This window comes from Heptranchias perlo, chromosome 30 (assembly GCF_035084215.1).
Source record: "Heptranchias perlo isolate sHepPer1 chromosome 30, sHepPer1.hap1, whole genome shotgun sequence".
NCBI lineage: Eukaryota > Metazoa > Chordata > Chondrichthyes > Hexanchiformes > Hexanchidae > Heptranchias > Heptranchias perlo.
This window is the reverse complement of record NC_090354.1, coordinates 8,218,172-8,244,490: the sequence shown is the minus strand read 5'-3', so window position 1 is coordinate 8,244,490 and position 26,319 is coordinate 8,218,172. Positions and strand designations below refer to the sequence as shown.

General features: G+C 40.5%; 1 protein-coding gene and 1 non-coding gene across 4 annotated transcripts in view; both read left to right on the top strand.

Moving 5' to 3' along the window:
* The window catches only part of med24 (mediator complex subunit 24), a 58,407-nt gene that overhangs the window by 5,760 nt on the left and 26,328 nt on the right, over positions 1-26,319 (top strand). For all 3 annotated transcript variants that reach the window (XM_067968833.1, XM_067968832.1, XM_067968831.1), the window contains exons 6-20: positions 200-423; positions 1,366-1,477; positions 2,717-2,864; positions 3,925-4,038; positions 5,355-5,402; positions 7,238-7,320; positions 8,962-9,048; positions 10,546-10,657; positions 11,956-12,098; positions 13,608-13,645; positions 16,579-16,661; positions 18,276-18,451; positions 19,815-19,914; positions 22,533-22,708; positions 24,022-24,286. In XM_067968833.1, the coding sequence (XP_067824934.1) occupies positions 200-423; positions 1,366-1,477; positions 2,717-2,864; positions 3,925-4,038; positions 5,355-5,402; positions 7,238-7,320; positions 8,962-9,048; positions 10,546-10,657; positions 11,956-12,098; positions 13,608-13,645; positions 16,579-16,661; positions 18,276-18,451; positions 19,815-19,914; positions 22,533-22,708; positions 24,022-24,286 (1,909 nt within the window). The remainder of the gene's footprint in view (positions 1-199; positions 424-1,365; positions 1,478-2,716; positions 2,865-3,924; positions 4,039-5,354; positions 5,403-7,237; positions 7,321-8,961; positions 9,049-10,545; positions 10,658-11,955; positions 12,099-13,607; positions 13,646-16,578; positions 16,662-18,275; positions 18,452-19,814; positions 19,915-22,532; positions 22,709-24,021; positions 24,287-26,319) is intronic.
* Positions 14,135-14,244, top strand: LOC137300276 (small nucleolar RNA SNORD124). The gene has a single exon (XR_010958057.1). It is a non-coding gene; the product is annotated as a small nucleolar RNA SNORD124 (small nucleolar RNA).

Here is a 26,319-nt window from a genome sequence, read left to right as displayed (position 1 = left end):
CTGCTTTTGTTTCAAATTTCCAACATTTGCAGTTTTTACATTTTTATTTTTTCAAATGACCAAGTATTAATCCAATGATTTTAACAGACATGGAAATTCCTATAATTCTCCCAGTTTCTATATAATTCAATTCTTTTAAGAGATTTCTGCATAGATATGTCAGAGCCTAATGTTGCTTTCTAACCCCCCCCCCCCCCAGCTGCCATGGGAAGGCGGAAGAATGCATAAGTCTCTGTCGAGCATTGCTGAGCACGCTGACTTGGTTGCTGAGGTGTGCTGCTTATTTTACTGAAAGGCTGAAGGAGGTGCCAGATGTAGCTTCTGGGGAAGAACTGCTCCAGCTCTGCATTAATCGGATTGAGAAGACTGTGAACAGGAGGAAGAATAGGGCCCTTCTTCATATTGCAAGGCTGGAAGAGCAAGGTACATGTGCCAGGCTAAATTGCTGGCACAGATAAGTTAACTGCTTTACTTCATTTCATACGCCTTTGGAAAAAAAAGTCTGCTCCCGTGATGGTTTAATGAATAAATGGAGCATGTGGTGTGGTACTAAGCTATACAGCCCAGAAGGCAGCAAGTTTCAATCCCCAGTCTGCTGAATTAGCTGATCTCAGCAGAGGTAGCAGTTGGGGTCCTGCAGTGAGCCTTAATGGCCCTGGGCTTGACTGGTAGAAATCCATTTGTTCCCCCTCCTGAATGCTGTCCACTGATGCTTGTTGGAAACGGTGTGTATGTTGATGTGAATAGGATCAGGTTTGGCTGTGATGGCATCTATAGTTGAAGAGCCTGCAGGCATTCACTATCCAGGCTCATGCACAAAGAATGGCTGCAGACAAATGACCAGAGTAGCTTCCACCCATGGAACTATGCCTTAGGATAAGAGGAAAGGCATTTGGAAAATTGTCATTCATTTCTGTGCTACAGTATAAAAACCTACTTGGGCATAAAGCTGGAACATTCCACTCGCTTGCCAAATAGCTAGTGGCGGATTTACTTCCTGCCTTTCACTGAACTGATAAAGTATCTTTCCAGCTTGCAAATAGCATCAGTGTGTTTGTCCCTCCATTGCCATCCCCTTCTTTATATTTCTGTACTTTGAAGAATTGTCACTTGAGGGAGCAGTCATCTTTTTCTACATTTTAATGCCAGTTTTGCAATTTAAGTTAATGTGTCTCTTCTGTCATACAATCAATATGTGACATGACCTTTGGAGATGTACATGTTAGTACAATCACAATGTTATCAGCTTCAGTGACTGGAAGTTGTGATTGGTACACAGCTAGTCAGTGAACATTAAGATGTCTCTCACAGACAAAAGCTGTGCAAGGAAATTATAATCTGTTCACTGTGTATTCTGCACTTCAGTTACGTGGACTAATGTGGAACAGGCACTCATCAAGCTTACAGAAAACCATAGCAAGATAAGCAATCAGCAGCTCAGACTGAGGCTGGAAGAGTGCATTGGATTGGTTAAGAGGTAAGGCTGGCCCCTTCTACGACTATGACAACCTGCTAGTACCATTTCCAAGTCATCCTGTCTTCAACCGGATTTGAATCCCGAATGACAAGTTAACCTATAACTAATGAGATTGAAGAGGAGAGGTGGGCTGAGAACACTGCTCCAAGTCATGAATCACTGAAATTTCATGATCTCGAACATTACAGGAGTGCGACACAAAAAGATTATGGGGCAGCTCGGTAGAATACACTTCCCCTTTAAGTGTGGCAGGCTATAATACTTTTCAGCTGTGGCCCAGTGAGTAGCTCTCTTCTCTTGAGTTAGAAGGTTATAAGATCAAGAGCCACTCCAAGGACTTGAGTACAAAATCTAGGCTGACACTCCAGTGCAGTACTGAGGGAGTGCTTCACTGTCGGAGGTGCCGTCTTTCGGATGAGACGTTAAACTGAGGCTCTGTCTGCCCTCCCAGGTGGACGTAAAAGATCCCACATCACTATTTCGAAGAGCAGCAGAGTTCTCCCTGGTGTCCTGGTCCATATTTATCCTTCAGCCAACATCACTCAAACAGATTATCTTGTTATTTATTTCATTGTTGTTTGTAGGACCTTGCTGTGTGCAAATTGGCTGCCACGTTTCCTACGTTACAACAGTGACTACACTTCAAAAGTACTTCATTGGCTATAAACCACTTTGGGATGCCCTGAGGTCGTCAAAGCCATCCTGTTCAGCTCCCACCATTGTTTCTAATTCCATTCCCCCCACCCTCGCTGCTTATGCAGGTTGAACCCAACAGTACATAACCTCTGGTCTGTTTGATCCTGTGTCGTGCTTAGTCTACATCCTATCCATCACCAAGCTCATCTGTTTCCATCTCTACCTCGTCGACTATGCTTTAAGTTACCTTCTCTAATTCTTCGCCCACCACTGCTTGGCATTGTTCATCTCTGTGATGCAATTTGGGATGCTTTCACTATCTTAATGGTGTCATATATAAATGCAAACTCAAGAACAGAGGAATGTGGAAAAGTTACTTGACCAGTTGTTTGGGCATTTGTTCAGGACCCATACAGGACCATTTTAATCTTTATTGAACACAGTACTGATAAGTAGTAACAATAATTCTATATGAATGATTGATTTATTTTTAAAACCTTGGACTGTGTCTTTGATGGCCCAGTCACAAAAGTTTTATAAAATGCCATGCATCACTAGTCCACTGTTTTTGACCCCATATTAAACTGCATAATTTGTTTCCAGTATTCCAGTCATAACAACTCAGTCTGAGCAGAACACTAAGATGGAATTCCCCACCGTTCATGCTCTGATCATGTTGGAGGGGACGCTGAACCTCACATCTGACACTCAGTCACTCGTGGAACAGCTGATCATGGTGAAAAGAATGCAGGTAACTGGGATCCAGTGGAACTTTAAAATTACTCACAAATATCTGAATAATGGATATCGTTGCTGACTTGTTGTCATGTGTGATACAAGTTTCCAAAATTGTCACAGGTTAAAATGGGGTCAAACATATAATGATTTACAAATACTTTTATGTCATTAACTGCTTGCTGCTAAAAATCATATTATAGGTGGAACAGCATTACTGGAGCAATTAAGGACATTGCAATATTTTCCCTCTCATCCCAATGCACATTTTTTTTTTAAAAGTGTATAAGTCTATGTATGTGGATTCCTGGAAAAAATGGTTTGGATGATAATTTTGATGTCCATATAAGAACATAATGTATGGAAAAAGAGATGGCTATTTGGCCAACGAGCCCATTCCTTCAAACAGACTGTGTACAGATTTCATGGTCAAGAGTTCTTCCCAACGTAATCTCCTGAGCCAGTTGACCAACAAAAGACAAAACATTCAAGAAGTTGTAACACTATGAAATGACTTCTGGGGTCTGAAGGTAATAGAATAGAAGCAATATGAAAGCGTGTATGAATGCAACCAGTCAACATTGAGCAAGTAGCTCGTTATTATGCTAGATTGATTTCCTGAAGCTGTCACTCCATTATAGGAGAGTGGCACAGTGTGTAAGCTGCCACTAAATTGGTAAAGCTGCGACTACATTGGTAAAGCTGACTTCTTTATCCCGTGAACTATGATTCTGCCACTACCGTAAAAGTTGGTGTGCAGATACACTCTCCCACAATCCGAACTAACCAAGTGCCATTGTAAAAGCAAAACATTTTCCCAACGGGACTGGAACCATAGTGTTACATTGATTGTTCATCTATGCCTGTACTTACCCTTGCTGTGGAATTGATGCACTTGTGTATTAGGCTTGAGCCAGGTGCTGATGTCATTGCAACATCATCTGTGTTGAGCTACAAGATGTTGGAGAATCAGACTCTGGTTCAAATACAGTGATTTTGGTTAGAGGGAGTTTTATCCTAAATATACAATGTGCACTTAGGAGGCATTAACTGTTTGTACCTTTTCTCTTTCTTAGCGAATGCCCTCTCCTCTCTTTTTATTGGAGATCTGGAAGGCCTGTTTTGTTGGCCTTATTGAATCACCAGAAGGAACTGAGGAGTTAAAGTGGACTGCATTCACGTTCCTCAAGGTAAAGATATCACTTTCCAATTCACCATTCAGTTAATTTTAATTGATTTTTTTTTTAAAAAGACCGTGACAAATTTTAAAGACGCTACATGGTGCGATTTCTGCTGCAATTCCTGATCCTGATGCTTGTGTTGCAAATGAACAGAATGTGTACAAGCTATAGCATGTTAGTTCACAAATGCTGTATGTGGAATCTTGTTAAACAGCTCAATTTGGGCGTTTTAAAGTACAGTAAATGTATCTGATTATTCATATCCTGCTCAAAAACTGCTGTGTTGTCTTTATTGGTCAAAAAATAATCTGAACAGGCTACGGTCTGCTTATAGTAAAAAAGATTAGGATACACTGTCTGATGCCTGGAAAATACATTTGTGCTTTTACAAGCTTCAGCCAATATTACTTCCTTGAATACACAGATTTACCATACACTAGTGCACGGTAATAAATAGCTATATGTAGAGTTGAGTTATTTGAGTAGATCCGTTATGTTTCACATTTGAATTATTTTTATTCAAATGCAGAAATTGGGCTGAACGTCCTATTCTCTGTCCTCGGTTAATGCTCCAACAGCAGAATATTTAAATTGATCAAAGCGTTAGTCTAACCTTCTATCACTCATTGGCACTCTAAATGTAAACATATACATTTTTGTTTGAGAGCTGGGCACTTCCCTACTGGCGGGTGTGCAGGTTAGAGGAAATGCATTGTCATTTTTTGTCGAGTTGAACTGCTTATTCTTTCGATGGGGATGAGTTACCTGCTATCTGTCCAGCAAGTCCTCAAACCTGCACCTGTGACTGACCTCAGTGGGAGAGTGGAGGTAGGCAGGGACTCTTCGGTTCGACATGTATGGCAAAAGGAGGCTGGAACCAAGTTGATCCTAAATAGCATACTTGGAAGTCCGATAAATCAGCTAGGAAAACCTATGATCTAATAGAGCACTGTTGATCCTTTTGGCCTATTTCATCTCATCCTTCCAGAATACCAAGCCCCACTCTTTTGCCATGATAACACCTAGCTCTTTCAGAAATGCGTCCAGTGTCTGCCTTCACCCACCCTTCCAGCCAACCCAGTGATCACCCCCCTCCCTTACATGGAAATAAATGCTTCCTGACATCTGCCAGACGAACTGTTATGTTGTGGTAAAAATAGTTGAGAAATCAAATCAACTTGTGATTTCGTCAAGCTTCATTCGAGACCATGAAGATTATTTAAATAATATTTTTGATTGGGAGACATTATTTGTCTGGATTTTCCTTATGGATTCATTTAAAAGGTGTAATGGCAACATACTTACCTTGTGCCTAATCTTTGCAGATTCCACAGGCATTACTGAAGCTTAAGAAATATCCTCTTGGAGATAAAGTAAGTTACTTTTTGTTTTGGGGTTTATATTTGTCAACATTTTCTCCCAATCCCCTGCACCTCCACAGTAATTTAGCTGATATCAGTAGCCAGGTGAGTTTATTTTTTATATTGCAAAACCTGGAGGAAGGGCCAAGGCCCATAGTGTAGGATGCTGCCAAGCTTGAAAAGAGTAAAGATATGAGATAAGTCAAGAAGCAATGGTTGGGTGAGCTCATACTTGGGTTAGAAACACCTATAGATTGTAGGAAGAAAGACTGACGGAGGTAAAGAATTCCACTGTTTTGATATTCTGGGAAAGAATTAGTAGGAGACATGATGAGTCTTAATTTCAACAGTGAAAGGAGGAAGTGTGTGCAGTGGTATATTTGGAATTTAGGACTAACTAGAGGAAAATTGAGAGGAGCAGTGAGGGGGGAGAAAGAAGAAAGGTGGTGATGGTGAGAGAAAGATCACTTGTATGGGTTGAACCTGCACCCTGTACTGTTACGGCACTGTAGGGTATATTTTCTGATCATTGAAGTGCACCTATGAATGTTTAATGCACCTACACTGCATTTCTTTTTATGATATTTGTATGTAGGTGTTGGCCCATTCAAAATAAACAGCTTAATGCCTACTTAAATATAGCACACAAAGGAATTCAGTACAAACATGTTCGGCAATTGGAAAGTAGACCCATGTGTATCTGCCCGGTACTCCAACATGTTGCACCATTGTGCTGCTCTTTCTCTCTGGCTCTTTTGAATGTAATTCGGTAAATATTTGCATTGAATTTTGAGATTTGATTGTAAAAGTTGGTATCTTTATTGAGGCCTGTAAACAACTAAATTACCTATCAGTCTGAGTATATGTACCCCATCTGTATCATAGAATTTTACAGCACAGAAGGAGGCCATTTGACTCTTCGTGCCTGTGCCGGATCTTTGAAAGAGCTGTCCGGTTTAGTCCCACTCTCCAGCTTTTTCCCCATAGCCCTGCAAATTTCTAATAAGCAATCCTCAAATTCTGAAGACAAAATAGAGGAACTTTAGCAGGCCTTCATGCATCTTCTACATAAAAATTTCTTAACTTTGGATATGATCCAACTGAAAATATCAAAGAAAATTAAGCTTGCAGTTTAATTCCTTATAAGCTGTACCACACTCTCAGTTCGATGGAAATTATTTTGTTACTCTGAGCTAGTTGTTTTGCGTCACTGGGATGCAAATATACCAGAATTTTTTTTTTTAAGTACTAATACACCCAAGCCCAGCGTATAACTAGCAAGCCTGACAATAATCGCTTAATATGAGGTGCAATACAAGAAACTGATTCAGGCTCGTGACACACAACATCTGCTTCTGCTGTATCCATGTTTAGGGCAAGTGCTTTAGCGCAACATGATACGCTGTGACAAAGCCCATGAATTTCTACACTTATGATTTGCTGCCCAAGTATCATTTTTGCACAAAAGCAGTGAAAATGCTGGTTTCTGAGTGAAAGCAAATCGCTTGCTCTACCCATGGTTTTATATAGTTCTTGTGTAATTTAACTGAATTATTTTTCATGTGCCTGATTATGCTCTTGCACTATTGATAGGTGGGAATCAAATCCACATCAGGTTCCTTGCGGGCAGATAAAAGTCACTCTTAAGCTGGTGCTTGTATAGTTCAGATTGCAGGAGAGCGGGCATCTGCAGCTGGTTCCATGTGTTTACTAAAACCTGTTCTCTTGTCCAGGTGGCAGAATCATAGACCCCAAAAAACTGCAATCTGAACTAAACAAGTGCATTACTTGGTGTTAATTTGAACCTCTAGGTGCCTTGACGATTTTTGTGCTAATTTTGGGTGCAGGACTTTACTGAAGATGTGAACACAGCTTTTGAGTTTTTGCTCAAACTTACTCCACTTCTGGACAAGGCAGATCAGCGATGCAAGTAAGTGATGTGTCAGATCTCTGAGATGCAGGTGGGACCTCGGGCGTCTCCATGATCTGTGCTGTTGCTGCTCCCTTTGGTCCCTTATTGTGTGATGGGTGTGTTTGTAGATTGGATGGTGGTTGTATCTCTTTTAAATATTTTCTCTCTATCTGAAGTTAAACTCTCAGCTATTGAAAGGCGCTCCACTGTTCCACCCTAAAACAGGTTATTGTGGTAATTAATATTATGACCTGAACCTATTCTTAGCAATGCTGTATCCTGTGATGCTAGATCAATGGGTAGAGTGCACAGTTTTCAGTTAGAGGAGGATTTATGCAAAAAAAGTGGCATTTTGAACTGCTGAAGTTAATCTCTTGCACTGGGGAGTAGGAGGGGTAGATGGATGGCAATACATTATCTGGAGAATGTCATGAACATTTCTGACACGAGACTACTTATGGTAAACAGAATTAAGCAATTAATTTGATCAAAAGGTTTGTATGTAACAAACCAACAGGCTGGGAGGAGAGGGGCCAACTAATCCTGGTTGTCTGATTTTGATCCAGATATGCAATTTATGCAACCCTGCATTCACGCAGTTTGAACAAGCTGTCAAAGTAATTGCAACCGCTTAACCACTTGGCCTCATGGGCGTCTCTGGTCATCTGTTGGAATAGCTGCCATCACTGTTAGGCATCCTGGCTGAACTTGTGCTTGTCAGTGATTTACTTAATTCTCCAGTACTTATTGCCATCTAGTGGTCGAAGTGCAGCATAGTGAGTATTGCAGACCGAGTTGTGAATTGTATCCTTATTGTGTATTAAATTTGAAATGGCAATCGTAGTGCAAAAAAATATGAATATTACTGCTTTGCAGGTATTGGTTGACAAGTAGGAATGAAGGCGAGGATTTATTGGCTGAAGGTGCTTCACAATACCAGTAACCAGTGCTGATTTAGTGCGTTCAGGACTGACTAAATGTGGAAAGCGAACTCATAAATCTTTCTAATGGATTTGATCATGATGTTCCCCCAAATTGTACTCATTTGCTGCACCTTACTGTGCAGGAGGGAGGTGGGATTTTTGAAAATGCAGCATTTGGAGGTGCAGAAAATAAACGATTTTAAAAAAAAGTTAATTTATAAAAAGTTTTATAAAATCCAAAAGACACTAGCCTGGGATGGTTCTTTCTGGAGTCAAGAAGGCTCATGGGAGATATTATTCAAATATTCAAGATTCTAAAGGGAATAGGTAAGTTGAACCCAGGTAATGTGTAGAGATGGCCACAAACTCGAGAACCGGGGACATGAGCTCATACTTCGAAGAGTGCACAGACAATTTAGATTAAACTACGCAGAGCGTGGTGAATTTTACCTTGAACAGGGTGACATTAGCATGCACAATTTTCCGATCTATGTTGTGACGTCAGATGGACAACGTCTAAACAGAGGCCAGGTGTATCTCTGCAAGGGTAGGAGATCTGCCCATCTGTTCCAGAGAATGTTGCATGATGCAATGAAGAACCTGGGGTTGGGGTGATAAATATAGGGATTGGAGAGGGGGGGGGAGAAAACGAGAACTGCAGTGGCACAGAGTTTCGATTTGTTTAAACTGTCTTCCATTGCATTAGATTAATGTATTCTTGTCCTTCTCACCATAGCTGTGACTGCGTCAGTCTCCTGCTTCAGGAATGTGGTAAACTAGGGCTTCTTTCGGAGGGTAACATGAAAAACCTGGTCAACAAAAGGTAGGACTGATGCTGCCTGTAGTGCAGTTGAGGGAAGGTGAAGGACATCCTTTTGTCCCTCCAAGTGTCACTGTACAGTGTGTATTGCTTGTGGAGTTCAGTGCCTGAAAAAGCACTGCTTACTTTACAAATGAAAAGCTTTTACAATTTTTTGCAAATTCTATTCTGGTACAGTGTAAGCAAAGATGATAAAAGTATAACATGATTGCATTGAATAATATACATAAACTTCAATCACTAAATATGTAGTTGTGTAAACCTGAATGGCATTTGGAGGGGCAGTAGCCTAGATTTTCAAACCTTTATCTCCTGGGCAGCTGAAAGAGAATTATGATCCCAAGATACACTAAATGGCTAATTTTGCAGGTACACTGTGATCTTGAATTGGTAAGAAGATACAGAATTTAGAGCATGCAAAAAAAAAAGCTGATCTGGGGAAGGGAGGAGAATGAACGATGACATTAGCAGAGCCACCTGCTATTGTTTCAGGCTGATGTTCAGAACTGTTTCAAAGATGTGATCTTATTTTTGCCACTAGATGTTGCAGTATAGCGGGCTCCACTTAAGATCAACTGACCAGATCAAATTGCTCGGGATATTCAAATTGTAAAAAAATGCTCCAGTTTAGTATTTTGAATGTGATTTCATTCCTAATATGAAATGAAAAACTGCTTCCCACCAACAAAAAGTTGAATTTGATTTTGTAGTGTTTGTGTATTTGTTAATTGGCAAAAATTAGGCAGTACCACTAGATGACACCAGGCAAACAGTTTGGGGAGCCAAGAATCAGGACCAAACCCTTTTTATGCAGTTGATCAGGGCATATGTGGATTGTCTGGTTTGCCTGATTGTCCAGGCAGGCCACTTTCATTGTAGGTGGAGCCCATTGTGTTAAATTCATGATGGGAGTTTAAATGGATTTCTTTTTTTTTAAATTCTAATTTGAAAAATTAGTATTTTGATGTCACACCAGCAATACACAGTCTTACAGGTTGTGGCTGAACATTGGGAATAAGACTGTTGGCTAATGGGAGTGCAAGAAAAATGCATTTTACCCAGGTGATGTTTGCACATAGTCTTATACGCCCTTTCTCTTCACAAAAATACCTCATGAAATGGAACCTGTAAAATAGGTGAGCTGGTGAATAGCCTTGATTTTTTTTTGAAGATTTGGTTTGTTTAAATTCTCAAAATCATAGTGTTGTTAACACTTGCAATTTACTGACGAGTCCAGCAACTTTAAATGCTTGGGCTTCATGTCAAAAATGTAAGCACATTTTTCTAGGTGTTTAAGTTTCCCATTTGGAGTGCAACCATTTTTTTAAAAACTTATGCGAATCATCGGACTTGAGCAAATCACGAGTACTGGCAATTCTGCAGTCGTCTCAAATAGTGACTGAGTTTGAAGAGATGGGACTTAAGTTATACAACACATTTAAGTTAACTTCTGATATCTGGAACTGTTTCTTAAAGCCTATTTTCTTTTTCATGTTGCAGAACAGCAGATAGGGAGTTGGCTCCACGACTAAAATCTGCTGAAAATGCCAGTATTCAGCCCAACCCAGGCCTTATTCTGCGTGCAGAGCCCACAGTCACCAATATTTTAAAGGTGAGTTTTTCTGCATTTTGTTTTCATTAACCTAACGCCATTTAATTTTGAGCAGAATTTTGTCAGCCTTGGTTCAGTGGTAGCATTTCTGCCTTTGTGTCGGAGGGTCATGGGTTGAAGCCCCACTACAGAGGCTTGAGCACATAATCTAGGGTGGCACTTCAGTGCAGTATTGAAAGAGTATTGCACAGTCAGAGGTGTCGTCTTTTGGATGAGCCTTTACACCAAGGCCCCGTCTATCCTCTCGGGTGAACGTAAAAACTCCTGTGACATTATTCAAAGAGAAGGGGCGTTCTTCCGGTGTCCTCGCCAACTACCAACATCACTAAAACAGATTATCTGATCATTTACCTCATTGCTGTTTGTGGGACCTCCGTGTGTGCAAATTGGCTGCTGCGTTTACCTACATTATAGCAGTGACTACATTTCAAAAGTACTTCTTGGCTGTGAAGCACTTTGGCACATCCTGTGGTCATGAAAGACGCTATTTAAATGCAAGTTTGTTCTTCTTAGAATTGTTTTCAGTATGTAATTTTTTTTTGTTGTTGGGAGGGGGAAACAGAAGAAAGAGAAAGGCATCAAATGTGAGCTCCAGACTGACTGTAGTCTGATCTCTCTTCCTTGCTGCATCACTAAGTGGCACAGCAAAGTGTGAACAAACCTGTGGTGTTACTTCCAGTCCTTGAATTAAAATCCAGTCTAAATTTAAGAGATGAAAGTCTCCTCTATCTGTTGAAGGTTCCAGGAAATAAAGTTTTAACTTATTTAACTTCCCCAATGTAATTATTGTTGGACATGAGTCTACCCACGCGCTGTTGATGCATAATTAATTGAAATTAAATGATCCAGTATTCTGACTCAGAGTTGTGTCGTGACTGTTTTGTTCAATTATCAAAATGTTAAATGACATATATTAGGCAAGGGTATTAAGGGTTACAGAACCACGGCGGGTAGATGGAATTAAGATATAGATCAGCCATGATTTAATTGAATGGCAGAATAGCTTTGAGGAGCTGAATGGCCTACTTCTGTTCCTATGTTCTATTCAAATGATACTTGATAGTTAAGAATTGAAACGTTACATTCCTGTTATGCCTCTGTGCGTGTATGCACTCATATATATTAATGTCAGTGTGCGTTATACTGTTTGACATGGTATACTCTACCTACACACACTAAATCCCATATAGCTGCTGCCTGCACAGAGTCATTATAGCCACTACTGGCACATGTTAAACACCACTTATGTAGATGAGATATGATGAATTCCTTAAATTTCTTTCCCTATACTCCTTCAGACCATGGATGCAGACCATTCCAAATCGCCTGAGGGGCTGCTGGGAGTTCTAGGTCATATGCTTTCTGGGAAGAGCTTGGATTTGCTATTGGCAGCTGCCGCTGCTACTGGGAAACTGAAATCCTTTGCTAGGAAATTTGTCAAGTAAGTGTAAAGTAACACTGGATTCACTGAGGACCTGTTTCCCAGTGAAAATATAGCAATGGCTATCGATGGTAATAATTGCTTATCTTATGTAATTGACCTACCAGATCAATTTAGTCTTGGCCAAGAAAGCAAGCTTCTATTGATTAATTTCTCAGCTGAGTACTGTTGTAATTGGCTATCATAAGGGGAGACAGAAAATTCTGGGAATAAACAGCAGGGTTGGTTAGTATCTGATGAATGGTATATATCTGAAACACTGACCTTTCGGTTCCCATGCTGATTGACATGTTGTATACTTCCAGCATTTTCTGTTTTTATTTTAGATTTCCTATGGTACGAGTTTTTTTTTCTTTATCTCTATTGTGTGTAAGAAAAAATGTATTTTGATTCCCAGCTGAGGCTGGGATTCCTGAATGAGGTCCAGCCTTCCAGGAAACCATTTTCAGAAGTGGAATTGATAGATCTAGATCAGAAGTGTAGTGATTTTACAATGCAGCTGTACCTATTAGCCTGTACTGTAACAAATACATTTACCAATTGAATCATCTTTTTTGTATTTTAATATCTTCATTAAAGTTTTACTTCAAGCCCTCAGCCTTTCTGAAAAGTCTTGGCTTGGACTTGATACTTTGTTCAGAGTTGTGACTCCTCTTAGCTGAAGACACATCCTGAGCCTGAACATGTGCAGCGGGCAAGGATGTGCAGGATGCAAAGGTCACATTTATTAAATCCAACTGCCAGAATGGTTCCCTTCAGCTTCCAGCAGTATCTGCTTGGTTACTTTTCAAAATTATTTGAAGTATAGCTCGAGGAAAAATTCAGGTAAGGGGTTTGGGGGGGAGGTGGACAGAGTTTGTAGAGCTGGAGGAGGCTACAGAGATTGGGAGGGGCAAAGCCATGAAGGGCTTTCAACACTGGATGAGAAATTTAAATTGGGGAATTGAGAGCCAATGGAGGCCAGCAAACACAAGGGTGATAGATGTGTAGGACTTGTTCTGAGATAGGATAAAGCAGCAACGTTTTGGATGAGCTGAAGTTTACAGAGTGTGGTGGATGGGAAGCCGGCCAGGAGAGCATAGGAATCCTCGAGTCAGGAGGTGACAAAGGCATGGATGAGAATTTCAGCAGCAGATGGGCTGAGGTTTTTACATATAGTAATTAGACTTTGTGATCTTAAAGGGACATGCCATCTTCGTAGCATTATAATAATATATTGTGCATTACATGTTATAATATTCCTGTGTACATTACATTATAAAACAATGTATTATCTGCTTTATTATCAGCAGCAGCATATTATTAATATTACTAAGCATATAATGCCTACTGTCTGACTTCGCAAAACTGTTTGGTCTGTGGGAACCGTATGACCTCCAAATACTTTCAGAGAGCAAGTGACTGTCGGGAGTTCTCCTGTCATTGATCAGTTTGAATTGTGGTTATCAGGGTAGCAACCTGTAACCTCCAAATCACATCTTCTCCAATTTTATTGTGCTTTTTTCCCAGATTAAATGAATTTGCCAAGCACATCAGTGGGGAGGGATGTAAGTATAAACATGGTTTATTCTAATGATCTTAAAAGTATATGCGCTAAGGGTCTAGAATAACCTACTGAAAGAAACTTTTTTTACAGCTTGCTTACACCTCCCTTTTCCTAAAAAAAAAATTATTGGATCATGTTGGGTTAAGATGTGGTTCAATGATTCTTGACCTTGTTCTGATACCTCACCCAGCTGCCCATTCTTCCTGTGTCAGCCTAGACAGTAAGTGCTGGCCATTCTATCGTGGGGGTCATCATAACTGGACACTACGGTGTCCACATATTTGCCCTTTCCAGCAGGGGTGATTGGATGGCAATTGGGAGTTGGAATCCTGGCTGTATTTGTCTCTCCTAAGCCCAGGGTCCCTGGGAACAGTTACTGTCTTCACTGGTGGAGATCAGCTAACAGCAAAGAGTGCGTTTGTATGGCTAACTATCTCACAATATGGTGCACTTACCCAGTGAGCTGCCTGGATAGACCAGTATACTTTCTGTAGTGGGAGGAAGGAATGATGTGTTACACAAATCCCAAGAAAAGGATTCTGAATAAATCTGCTTTGCTATGATTGGACTTTATCTATCGCTGACCTTCCTTTAATACTCAGAGAGTGATGTGGTTGCATTCCATCACATTGATTGGCAAAGAGGCTGTATACTGTAGCCTACTTAGGTTTCCCATGATAATTGGGTATAAATATGCAGATCTGGACAGGCAGAAATATGCATTCATTGGAAGTGAGTCTTTTTACTCAGTGCATACAGCTTGTCAGATGCCTTGGATAATATGCATCATATACCTCCTGGACTTATCCTAGCATTTCACATCTTGGACATTACAGATCTAACACTAGATGGCTCCTCTAACCCTGGTCTTTTTTAAGTATAAAGGATCAACAAGGTCATCTATGTGCAGAACCACAAGAGATGGGTGAGATCCTAAATGAATATTTCACATCGGTATTTACGGTTGAGAAAGGCATCGATGTTAGGGAACTTGGGGAAATAAATAGTGATGTCTTGAGGAGTGTACATATTACAGAGAGGGAGGCGCTGGAAGTCTTAACGCGCATCAAGGTAGATAAATCTCCGGGACCTGATGAAATGTTTCCCAGGACGTTATGGGAGGTTAGGGAGGAAATTGCGGGTCCCCTAGCAGAGATATTTGAATCATCGACAGCTACAGGTGAGGTGCCTGAAGATTGGAGGGTAGCAAATGTTGTGCCTTTGTTTAAGAAGGGAGGCAGGGCAAAGCCTGGGAACTACAGACCGGTGAGCCTGACATCTGTAGTGGGTAAGTTGTTGGAGGGTATTCTGAGAGACAGGATCTACAGGCATTTGGAGAGGCAGGGACTGATTAGGAACAGTCAGCATGGTTTTGTGAGAGGAAAATCATGTCTCACGAATTTGATTGAGTTTTTTGAAGGGGTAACCAAGAAGATAGACGAGGGCTGTGCAGTAGACGTGGTCTACATGGACTTTAGCAAAGCCTTTGACAAGGTACCGCATGGTAGGTTGTTACATAAGGTTAAATCTCACGGGATCCAAGGTGAGGTAGCCAATTGGATACAAAATTGGATTGACGACAGAAGACAGAGGGAGGTTGTAGATGGTTGTTTTTCAAACTGGAGGCCTGTGACCAGCGGTGTGCCTCAGGGATCGGTGCTGGGTCCGCTGTGATTTGTTATTTATATTAATGATTTGGATGAGAATTTAGGAGGCATGGTTAGTAAGTTTGCAGATGACACCAAGATTGGTGGCATTGTGGACAGTGAAGAAGGTTATCTAGGAATGCAACGGGATCTTGATAAATTGGGCCAGTGGGCCGATGAATGGCAGATGGAGTTTAATTTAGATAAATGTGAGGTGATGCATTTTGGTAGATCGAATCGGGCCAGGACCTACTCCGTTAATGGTAGGGTGTTGGGGAGAGTTATAGAACAAAGAGATCTAGGAGTACAGGTTCATAGCTCCTTGAAAGTGGAGTCACAGGTGGATCGGGTGGTGAAGAAGGCATTCAGCATGCTTGGTTTCATTGGTCAGAACATTGAATACAGGAGTTGGGATGTCTTGTTGAAGTTGTACAAGACATTAGTAAGGCCACACTTGGAATACTGTGTACAGTTCTGGTCACCCTATTATAGAAAGGATATTATTAAACTAGAAAGAGTGCAGAAAAGATTTACTAGGATGCTACCGGGACTTGATGGTTCGACTTACAGGGAGAGGTTGGATAGACTGAGACTTTTTTCCCTGGAGAGTAGGAGGTTTAGGGGTGATCTTATAGAAGTCTATAAAATAATGAGGGGCATAGATAAGGTAGATAGTCAAAATCTTTTCCCAAAGGTAGGGGAGTCTATAACGAGGGGGCACAGATTTAAGGTGAGAGGGGAGAGATACAAAAGGGTCCAGAGGGGCAATTTTTTCACTCAAAGGGTGGTGAGTGTCTGGAACGAGCTGCCAGAGGCAGTAGTAGAGGCGGATACAATTTTGTCTTTTAAAAAGCATTTGGACAGTTACATGGGTAAGATGGGTATAGAGGGATGTGGGCCAAGTGCAGGCAATTGGGACTAGCTTAGTGGTATAAACTGGGCGACATGGACATGTTGGGCCGAAGGGCCTGTTTCCATGTTGTAAATTTCTATAATTCTATAAATCTTGTGCAATAACCCTAAATTATAATAGAGTATGAAAATGGGAAACAGTGTATTATATTGGAATATGGTTTCAGTAGTCAGTCAATCACCAAAGTTTTGTGCACTCCTGGTAAAGTGAGCATTTGGAGAAAAATAAATCTCTGAATCCAGCTCACTGACTTGCTTTTAAAAAAGTTCTTGTTAGGCTTTACATCAACCCAGCAGAAGATTTGTACAGTCCAGATCAATGGTTGTCTGAATAAAACCCATTGACTGATATGTTCTGTCTTTCCTTGTGTTTCAGCAAAAGCAGCATCTGTCCGAGCACTGCTGTTTGACATTTCCTTCCTCATGCTGTGCCATGTTGCTCAGACGTATGGATCCGATGTAAGTGCAACCTTGGCTTGTAAATCTATTATAAATGAAATTTGCTATGTATGGCAAGCACACTATTTTGGACATCACCATCGTGGTAACACAGTCATTCCTGTAGCTGCAAATTGCTACCACTAAATGGAGCTTCAGATGCTGCTGATAACCATAGCTATACTTGCATCATCACAATTGCACCGAGGGAATTTTTTTTGGTCCGAGTAGCTCCTGTCTGTACTTACCTATGTGTCTGTACTGAATGCAAACAGTAGCTCTCATTCTTACCTTGGATGCTTTGATGGGGTTTCTTTGGAAGCATGAACTGGATGGGCTGAATCATCTCCCTCATCTGTACTTACCTTTGTGTTCTACATGCTTTTTTTTTTATGATTGCTGAACTTTCACCAGATGGTGCTAAAGTGCCATAATTTTTTGCAAAAATACTATTGACCATGTTACATAAGAATATAAGAAATGGGAGCAGGAGTCGGCCATACGGCCCTTTGATCCTGCTCTGCCATTCAATGAGATCATGGCTGATCTTCAATCTCAACTTCACTTTCCTGCCCGATCCCCATATGCCTTGATTCCCCTAGAGTCCAAAAATCTATCGACCTCAGCCTTGAATACGCTCAAATGTTGCTCGTGATGGACTTAGCAATTTATTGAAAATTAATTTCATAAAGCTCATCTTATGAGATTTTGACAGGTATCCAGATGTGTATTTAGAGCAGTTAAGTGTTAACATGAAAGGCAATGCACTAAAGACTTTTTTTTCACCTCAAATGTAATCCTGATGGGACTCTTTAAAATGTAGTTTTCTGTCACTAGGTAGCATAATTCCACTTTATATATCAGGGCTGTCCAAACTGCAGCCCCTGAGCGTTGGCAACCCAGCCCTTGGAGCCCAAGCAACTCAGTCCTATTTGCACTTATATTATTTGCTGGTTTGTCCTCTTTGAGTTTTGTTGGTCTCGAGGTTCAGAAAGGGGCTGTTGTTAGTGCTATTGCGCATTGGTGAATAAATCCTAAATCCCCATTTATTCATTCTTATATAGCGGGTTTTGCAGTAGTACGGTTTTAAGGTTAACTCTTGCATATACTAATTTTAAACCAGACTTTCCCAACATCCATTAGAAACGACAGTTAAGTTTGTAATGACACTGAGCCCAAACAGTACTATTGTAGCAACTTGATTTATTGAACTACTGAGAGTATTTGGTTCTGTGGCTCAGAATAGGTAAAACATTAATGTGCCCAATTACTTGATTGCTAGCTGGAAAGAAACATTCCTTTTTTTATTTTAGCTCCTCACACTAACTATAAGTTTAGTACCAAACTACTGTTTGAATGCAGCAAAAGTCTGAGACAGTATGGGTCCAATCATAGTGTTATAAAATTGTATGATAGATTTTACCTCACACCGTGATATAGCACCTTTCTTTCTTTACAAGATTTGTGAATAGCTGTTGTGAAATTATATCCTCCAACCTTTTTTTATGACCTTATGGGCAACCTGAGGACCTGAAAGATGCTATGTAAATGTAGGTTTGTTCTTTTTGTTGCTGCAGTCATTTAAATCTCATTTTGCAGGGAGAACTGATGATTGTGACTATGCCTTTGTTGTAGGTAATTCTGTCAGAGCCCAGTGCGTCAGGGGAGGTGGTGTTCTTCGAGACCTGGATGCAGACCTGCATGCCCGAAGAAGGGAAGATCTTAAACCCAGAGCAGGGATTCCGAGCCGATCCCACAAAAGTGGAGTCACTGGTGGCTCATCTCAACTCCTCTACTGAAATGAAGCTCGTGTATGTTGCTGCCTCATTCTCATTTTCTGTAATTCTGTTTGATGTTTATTTTCGAAATGTAGCGCAGTGAGCGTCCCGTACACCTATTGGCTGGGATGGTCTGTCTGACTTCAGTCGTCCTTTCGGATTGTTAGAAATCTCATGCATAGGTTGGAGCATAGTGCAGGACTTGGCACTACACTATTCTGTGTTCATGGGGCATGTTAGTTTATTGACAAAGGTAATTAATACTTAACATGGTCAGGTCTAACCATCGTGGAAGTGAGTATCAACATAAGTTACACGTGTGAAGTCAAGTATGAAATTTTAATTTTTTTTAAAAGGCAGGAGGAAGGCATTGAAACTCCCGGTATTATCCAGCATTTCTAGTATGACATAAAAACAGAAAATGCTGGAAATACATAGTGAGTCCTTCAACAACTGAAAAAATAAAAGACAAGTTAATGTTTCAGGTATAAATATTCCATCAGAATTCAATTCTGATGAAGAGTCTACTTCAGTTCTGATTTGATCTAAAACCTGGAAGATTAACCTGCCTTTTCTCTTTCCAGATGTTGCAGGAGCTGCTATGCATTTACATCGATATAGTGCAGTGAGACCCCCATGCACCTGTGCAGAGGCTAGGATAGTTTGTCTGTTCTCAAATCATCTCTCATCTCTCATATCTCATGCATAGGTTGGAGCATGAAGTATACAAGACTTAGCATAACAGATTAACCTGTCTTTTTTCAGATGCTGTGTATTTCTAGCTTTTTTTTCTGTTTTTATTTTTGATTTCCAATATTTGCTGATTTTTTTTTCTTTTTACCTGTATTTCAAGATGTGGATCAGGTTATGTGTTGAGCAGTTGCATTGTTCAAACTGTTGAATTTGTGACGTGACAAACACATTCACAGGTTTTGCTAATTGTAGGTTGCACAGTCTGGTCATATGCAAATATTGTGCTTATTGAATGGTATCCTATTACAGATGCTCTGACCACCAATTCCAAATATAAAAATAGAAAATTCTTGAAATAAATAGCAAGTCGGTCAGTATCTAAAAAAAGAACGGGTAGGATTTACTGTTTCAGGAACCAGTACTTCAGATCCACATTATTCAACTTCACACAGTATCACAAAGCACTGCTTTAAATTTATAGATTGGCTAGTTTATGAGTGGCGAAGTTGTGAAATTATTCGTGTTTTGTATTTTATGTCTCTCTGCTTTCAATTCCGTCAGTGTGTCTATCTTCTAGTGCTTTCTACAATACCATTGTTTTTCCCCCTATCTGCATTTATTATTTTTTCAATCTCTTACCATATTACCATTTGGAATAACAAAAAGTGTACCATATCCAAGGTGTAACCACACTCTTTTCAAGCCAGGTGAAATGGCACGAAGTATGTTCCTGTACACCAGCGGCTATCCTGGAGGTCCTCAATGCCTGGGAGCACGGACTGTTGACGTTTGAAGCTGTGCAGGTACTGCAGTGGTTTTGCTATGCTGTGCAGGTCTTTGATGTGAGTGGTGTGTACTCACCAGATATAACGTTGCTGTGCATATCTTCAGTACGGACCTAGGCTCCAGATTACTACCTTTGGACTGCATTATGACCAGAAAGTATGCTGGGCCCAATGTCTAATTGGCAGTAGCACTGCTCAATTAAGCCATACAAACCAGGAGGTTCCATTCCTAGCCTGTGCTAAGTTAGCTGATCTCACTAGGATGGCAGTAGGGTTGCTAATTTGACCTCCCCGTCCCTGGACCAGGGAAAGGAAGATTAGCCAGGGTTCCCACTCCTGATCGCTATTCAGTAATTCCTGCTGGAAGTACATGTATGTCGGTTTCAGGCAAGGAAAAGATCGGACATGTGATCCCCAGATTGCAGAATAGTTTGCCAACATGAAGAATAGTGAATTGAGTGAGGTATCAGAGGGTGGCGGGTGCCAGTGGAACTTTACCCCCGCAGGAGTCAACATTATGAGAAAAAGAAAGATAATTGCAAAATAAGTAAAATAAGTGTTCTGGAAAAGTGTGAGAGTAGAACACCTTTTTTTTAAATGTATCAGAAAGTACCTGCACTCTTTTAAGGAAACCACTAATGCAGAATTATCTGCACTGGGCGGCAGTACCCACGACTGTGTCAGCAAGAAGTTCCTTCTGAACCACAACTGATCTTATATTTTTCTGATGTTGAACTCACAATCTCTGTTCCTGATTCAAAGGCTCTGAAACCATTACTTTGAAGATCTAAATTCCATTGACTTTCTTTTCTCAATTGTTAAAGGCAAATCCTGTTTGACTAACTTGATTGACTTCTTTGATGAAGTAACAAAGAGGGTTGTGGAGGGTAGTGCAGTTGATGTGTATATGGACTTTCCAAAGGCGTTTGATAAAGTACCACATAATAGACTTGTCAGCAAAAATTGAAGCCCATGGGATTAAAGGGACAGTGGCAGCATGGATAAGAAATTGGCTAAGGGACAGAAAGCAGAGAGTAGTGGTGAATGGTTCTTTTTCAGACTGGAGGGAAGTATACAGTGGTGTTCTTCAGCGGGTGGTATTAGGACCACTGCTCTTTTTGATATATATTAATGACCTGGACTTGGGTATACAGTACATAATTTCAAAGTTTGCAGATGACACAAAACTCTGAAATGTAGTAATAATGAGGAGGATAGTAACAGACTTCAGGAAGACATAGACGGATTGGTGAATAGACATGTGACAGATGAAATTTATCGCAAAGAAGTGTGAAGCAATACATTTTGGTAGGCAGAATGAGGAGAAGCAACATAAACTAAATGGTACAATTTTAAAGGGGGTGCAGGAACAGAAGGACCTGGGGGTGTATATACACAAATCTTTGAAGGTGGCAGGACAAGTTGAGAAGGCTGTTAAAAAAAGCATACGGGAGCCTTGGCTTTATGAATAGAAGCGAAGAGTACAAAAGCAAGGAAGTTATGCTGAACCTTTATAAAACACTGGTTAGGCCCCAGCTGGAATATTGTGTCCAATTCTGGGCACCACACTTTAGGAAGGATGGCAAGGTCTTAGAGAGGGTCCAGAAGAGATTAACTAGAATGGTACCAGAGATGGGAGACTTCAGTTACATGGAGAAACTGGGGAAGCTGGGATTGTTCTCCTTAGAGCAGAGAAGGGAAGATTTGATAGAGGTGGTTAAAATAATGAAGGTTTTGATAGAATAAATAAGAAGAAACAGTTTCCAGTGGCAGAAGAGCCGGTAACCAGAGGTCATGGATTTAAGGTAATTGGCAAAAGAACCAGAGGTGAAATGAGGAAGAAAAAAATTTACATAGCGAGTTGTTATGATCTGGAATGCACTGCCTGAAAGGGTGGTGGAAGCAGGTTCAGTAGCAACTTTCAAAAGGTAATTGGATAAATACTTGAAGGGAAAAATTTGTAGGGCTATGGGGAAAGAACAGGAGTGTGGGACTAATTGGATAGCTCTTCCAAAGAGTCAGCATAGGCACAATGGACTGAATGGCCTCCTGAGCTGCATCATGCTATGATTCTGTAAATTGTTTATTTTGAGCCGATGTTGTTGAGCTCCTGATGCCCTCTGTCCCATTTCAAGTGCCATTCACCTTTGAAGAGTTTAGAGGTTTTTGTGTCAAGAATTGTTACACTGTCCTTGTATCTTAGTTTAAGATGGAAGTCGGGTGTAAATATATTCAAACTCAGACAGTTCCAATATTGTATAAACTAAAATAAAAGGCACAATCTCCAAACCTGGCATTCTATGTGGCATAAGACCACCATGAATTGGAATTGAGGAAATGGACGTGAAGGTTGATCAACAGAATTACAAAACAATTTCCATGACAGCTCCAACTCTCCTATAAATTATTAGTTGTAATAGCTGTCATTCAGTGGGCAAAACACTGGCATAGCAGGGCAGGGGCATTAGGGTTAATGGGGCCAGTTCATGATCCTATTATAATGGATCAGGTGCGCGTGTCTATATTAAACAAGGTATAAAAAGTCAATTCCCTCCAATTAGTGTGCGATCTGTTACTAGTAAAAACAAATTTACAAGAATCATTGCTTATTTTCTTCTATTTTTAATCTGAGCCAGAAAATCACCGATAACATCAAGGGGAAGATTTGCAGCATGGCAATCTGTGCGGTCGCATGGTTAGTGGCACATGTCAGGATGTTGGGCCTGGAAGAGCGTGAGAAACCGTTGCAGATGATCTGCCAGCTTGTAACACCGCTGTATGCGGAGAACACCCTTCAGTTCTACAATGAAAGGTAATTTCATTGTATTTTGAGAGGTACACCCAGCAAATCTGCACTGTTTGATTCTGAAGACTGCTGCAAATTAATTTTCTCATTTTATTTCCCCTTTCTTAAGCCTTCCCGGGTTTTGATTTGCTTCAAGGTCTCTACCAATTCTGGTCTGAAGCAGGCCCCAAGTAGGTGTGCACAAGCTAACCAGGGAGGGGGTGATCCATTTATTTTGTTCATTTCCTGGCGGGAAAACTTTTGGAGTCTGCTTTGTGCTCAGTGTGGTTGAGATTGGGAACTGATCTTGTCTCCATGATTCATGGTGTTGTGGTTCAACATATTACATCACCGTTCAGCTCCACACCATCCTTTACCTTTCCACGCAAGTTAGAATGACCTTAATGTTGAATGAATTGGTGGACATGAAGATGATTGCTTCTCATTTTCCCCCATCCTCCTCTCGTCCCCTCCTCAATATAACCCTTTGAACTGGCTCACAAATAATCAAATGCCTGTTTATTCCACCTACAAATTACAGTTGCAAGTTGCAGTTCCCAGAAATCCTTTGCACATAGAGAATGAATCTGTTACCTTTTTACAGCTCTTCTAAATATTAGTATGAATATTGTAACAATGCATTTTCAACAGGTCCTAATCCCAAATCCTGTATTGATACAAGTCAATAAATTATATTTTAGCATCAGCACTCAACTTAGTAGTAATGTACTTAATTCAACTCACTGTGTTTCTCCATAATAAAGGATGATTTGCAACTTCTGGTTATATAAATGTCCTGTTTTATATTTTTTTTATCCCCAAGTGGCCATCATTTGTCTCAATCCTTGACATTAGTTTTGTGACTGGCTGGTACTGCTGTGGTTAAATCGGGCCCTTTGAATGCCACTTTGGCAGTAGTGGCTGAAGATAATGAAGCTGTGCCTTGATCTTAGGCTGATTTACATCAGTCATTTTTCCCTGGTTTTCTCCCCTCTGTTCATGCTGGGGTGTTGTTCCATGGGTGCAAGCAGACCAAATGGCCATTCTTCATGTGAGAGTCCAGACAGGCTACTCAATATCATAGCCGAGGCCAATCTTCATCCATGTGTACTATTCCAGCAGAAGTCATTGGAAAATAAATTGGGAGCTGGCTGATTTTTTTTTGCTTCCCTGGTCCAGACGTGCTGTGGCCTCTTGTAACTGCCATCTATCTGAGGTCAGGTCAGCATAGCCCGATGATTGAACCTGAGGTTTCAGGGTTTGTGAGGCTTAGTACAAAGCCACTAATCCATCAGGAGAGCCCATTATTAGTGATACTATCTTTCTTTGTTCTTTTCCAGAGTGGTTATCATGAGCCTGATCTTACAGCAGATGTGTGCTGATGTCCTGCAGCAGACTGCAACCTCCATCAAGTTTCCTTCAGCAAACCTGGACCCCATCCCATACCGGAACCTGCTGCCAGTGAAGAAGCCAATTAAAGAGGTGCTCATTTCCAACTTCAATGATATACTGAATAAAGGCTGGGTGGACAGCCGCTCCATCCATGTGTTTGAGGCACTGCTACATATGGGAGGAGTGTACTGGTTCTGCAACAACCTGGTCAAGGTAGGTGTGCCAAGTTCAGATTGTTTTTGTGACTGGAAATTGTGCTAATATAATTGTAATTTATCTCTTGCCTTTGTGTTCAAGGCATTGCTGTGAATCCAATTCTTGGGCAATAATGTTAGCAAGGCATTCTTTTGAGATGAATCTATTCTGAAGTAATGTAGCAGCTTCCTCTCACCTGTGCCTGGCTACAATTAGATGAAGCAGGAACATGATTTTGATGCCTATGGTAGCTTGCTGGTTGCTCTTTTAGAAAAAGAAAAGAAAAGCTCCTTACATTTGATGACCTAATGTACAAATATACCACAGTAGACATCCCTATCATTGGTATTACTAAAATTATTTCAACAGGCTGCCTTTATTTTTGATTACTACTGACATACCATAAAGTGAAGTGATTGGATTGAGGCCTTGCTATTGGGTGGACCCTCCTTCAATAGTTCTACAGTTTGTGTTGTAACCCCAAGTCCTGGAACTTTCGCTATTGCAACCCCTCACTCCTGCCACAACTTTAGCCAGACAAAGCTACATAATATTTATATACAAAAAGAGCAAGACAAAATCTTTTACATTAATAGAACTGGTCTGAAAATGTTTAGCAATAATAGATATTCTAGCAATTTAAAACACTTCCATTAACTCGTGCTTAATGCTTCATTGACTGAAGATCCTGTCTGCAAAACCTACCCACTATTCCTTTTAAAGCAACATTTTTTTCCTTTAGAACCGAGTATAACTTTTTTTAATCAAATACTTTTCAATTCACACAGTTTATTTTTTAAAAGAACCATAGAAGTTTACAGCACTTTCTGTACTGGCTGTTTGCTAGAGCAATCAAAATTTAATCCCACTGCACTGCTCTCTTCCCACAGCCAAGTATCATCATATGCTTCAAATATTTATCCAATTTTCCCTTAAAAGTCGCAATGGTTTCTGCCTGTGGCAAAGTATTCCATGCTCCAACAGCCCTTTACGTAAAGAAATATCTCCTAATCTCTCCTTTCACGTTCTCAGTGACAGTTTTAAATTGATAACCCCCCATCACTGACTCCCCAACTAGAGCGATTAGTATTTCCACATTCACTCTAATAATAATTTTAAAACCTCTGTTAAGTCTGCTTATAGCATTCTCTGCTTCAGTGGAAATAGTCGCAGTATCTCAAGTCTTTCCTTATAACTATAATTTTTCATTCCTAGTATCATCCTGGTAAATCTAGGCTGTATATTCCCTATGGCTTTAATGTCCTTTCTATAATGGGGTGCCCAAAACTCCACCCAGTATTCTAACTGTGACCTAACCAATGTTTTGTACCAATTTATCATTACTTTGCGCTTGTACTCTATGCCTCTATTTATAAAATCCAAAATGCTGTTGGCCTTTAAAAAGTTATGATTGAAAAGAGTCATAATTCAATGTAACATCCTGTTGATTAAAACAAACGATTGAACAACTGGCTTGGAAGAGTTACTGAGGCTAGGGACGTTTTGCTCCATTAAAGGTGCTATATAAATGCAAGTTGCTGTCGTTGTAGTAGTGTGAGTAACCTGAATTGTGCATAGCTAAGTAATTTGCCTAAGGTGATTGTCATTTTAACAGAGCATGTTGCTTCACTTACCTCACACTACCCCTCACAATAACTCGTCCCTTTGTGTGGAGAAATTCCTGCTAATCTCTCTCCTCTCACTCTCGGTGACAGTTTCAAATTGATAACCCCTCATAACTTTTCCAAGCAGTTTTCCAATTTTCCACTGTTGAAACAGTTTTTGTTTTAAATATATATTTGACTTCAACATCCTTTTTTATCCCCATTTTGATTCTATTTTAATTTTGTAATGGGCGGTCAGAGCTGACGGAGCCTTCTGCTTAAATCCTTCCCTTAGCAGGGAGTCTGTTAACCAATGGTACTTACAACCCAATGGTCAGAGACAACTGATCAGCATGGCACAGTTTCACATGTGGCTGTGCCATAGAGTGGCAGAGCATAGGTGTGCAATCTTACATTATTTATTCAGACTTCAGCTGAGCTGTCTTG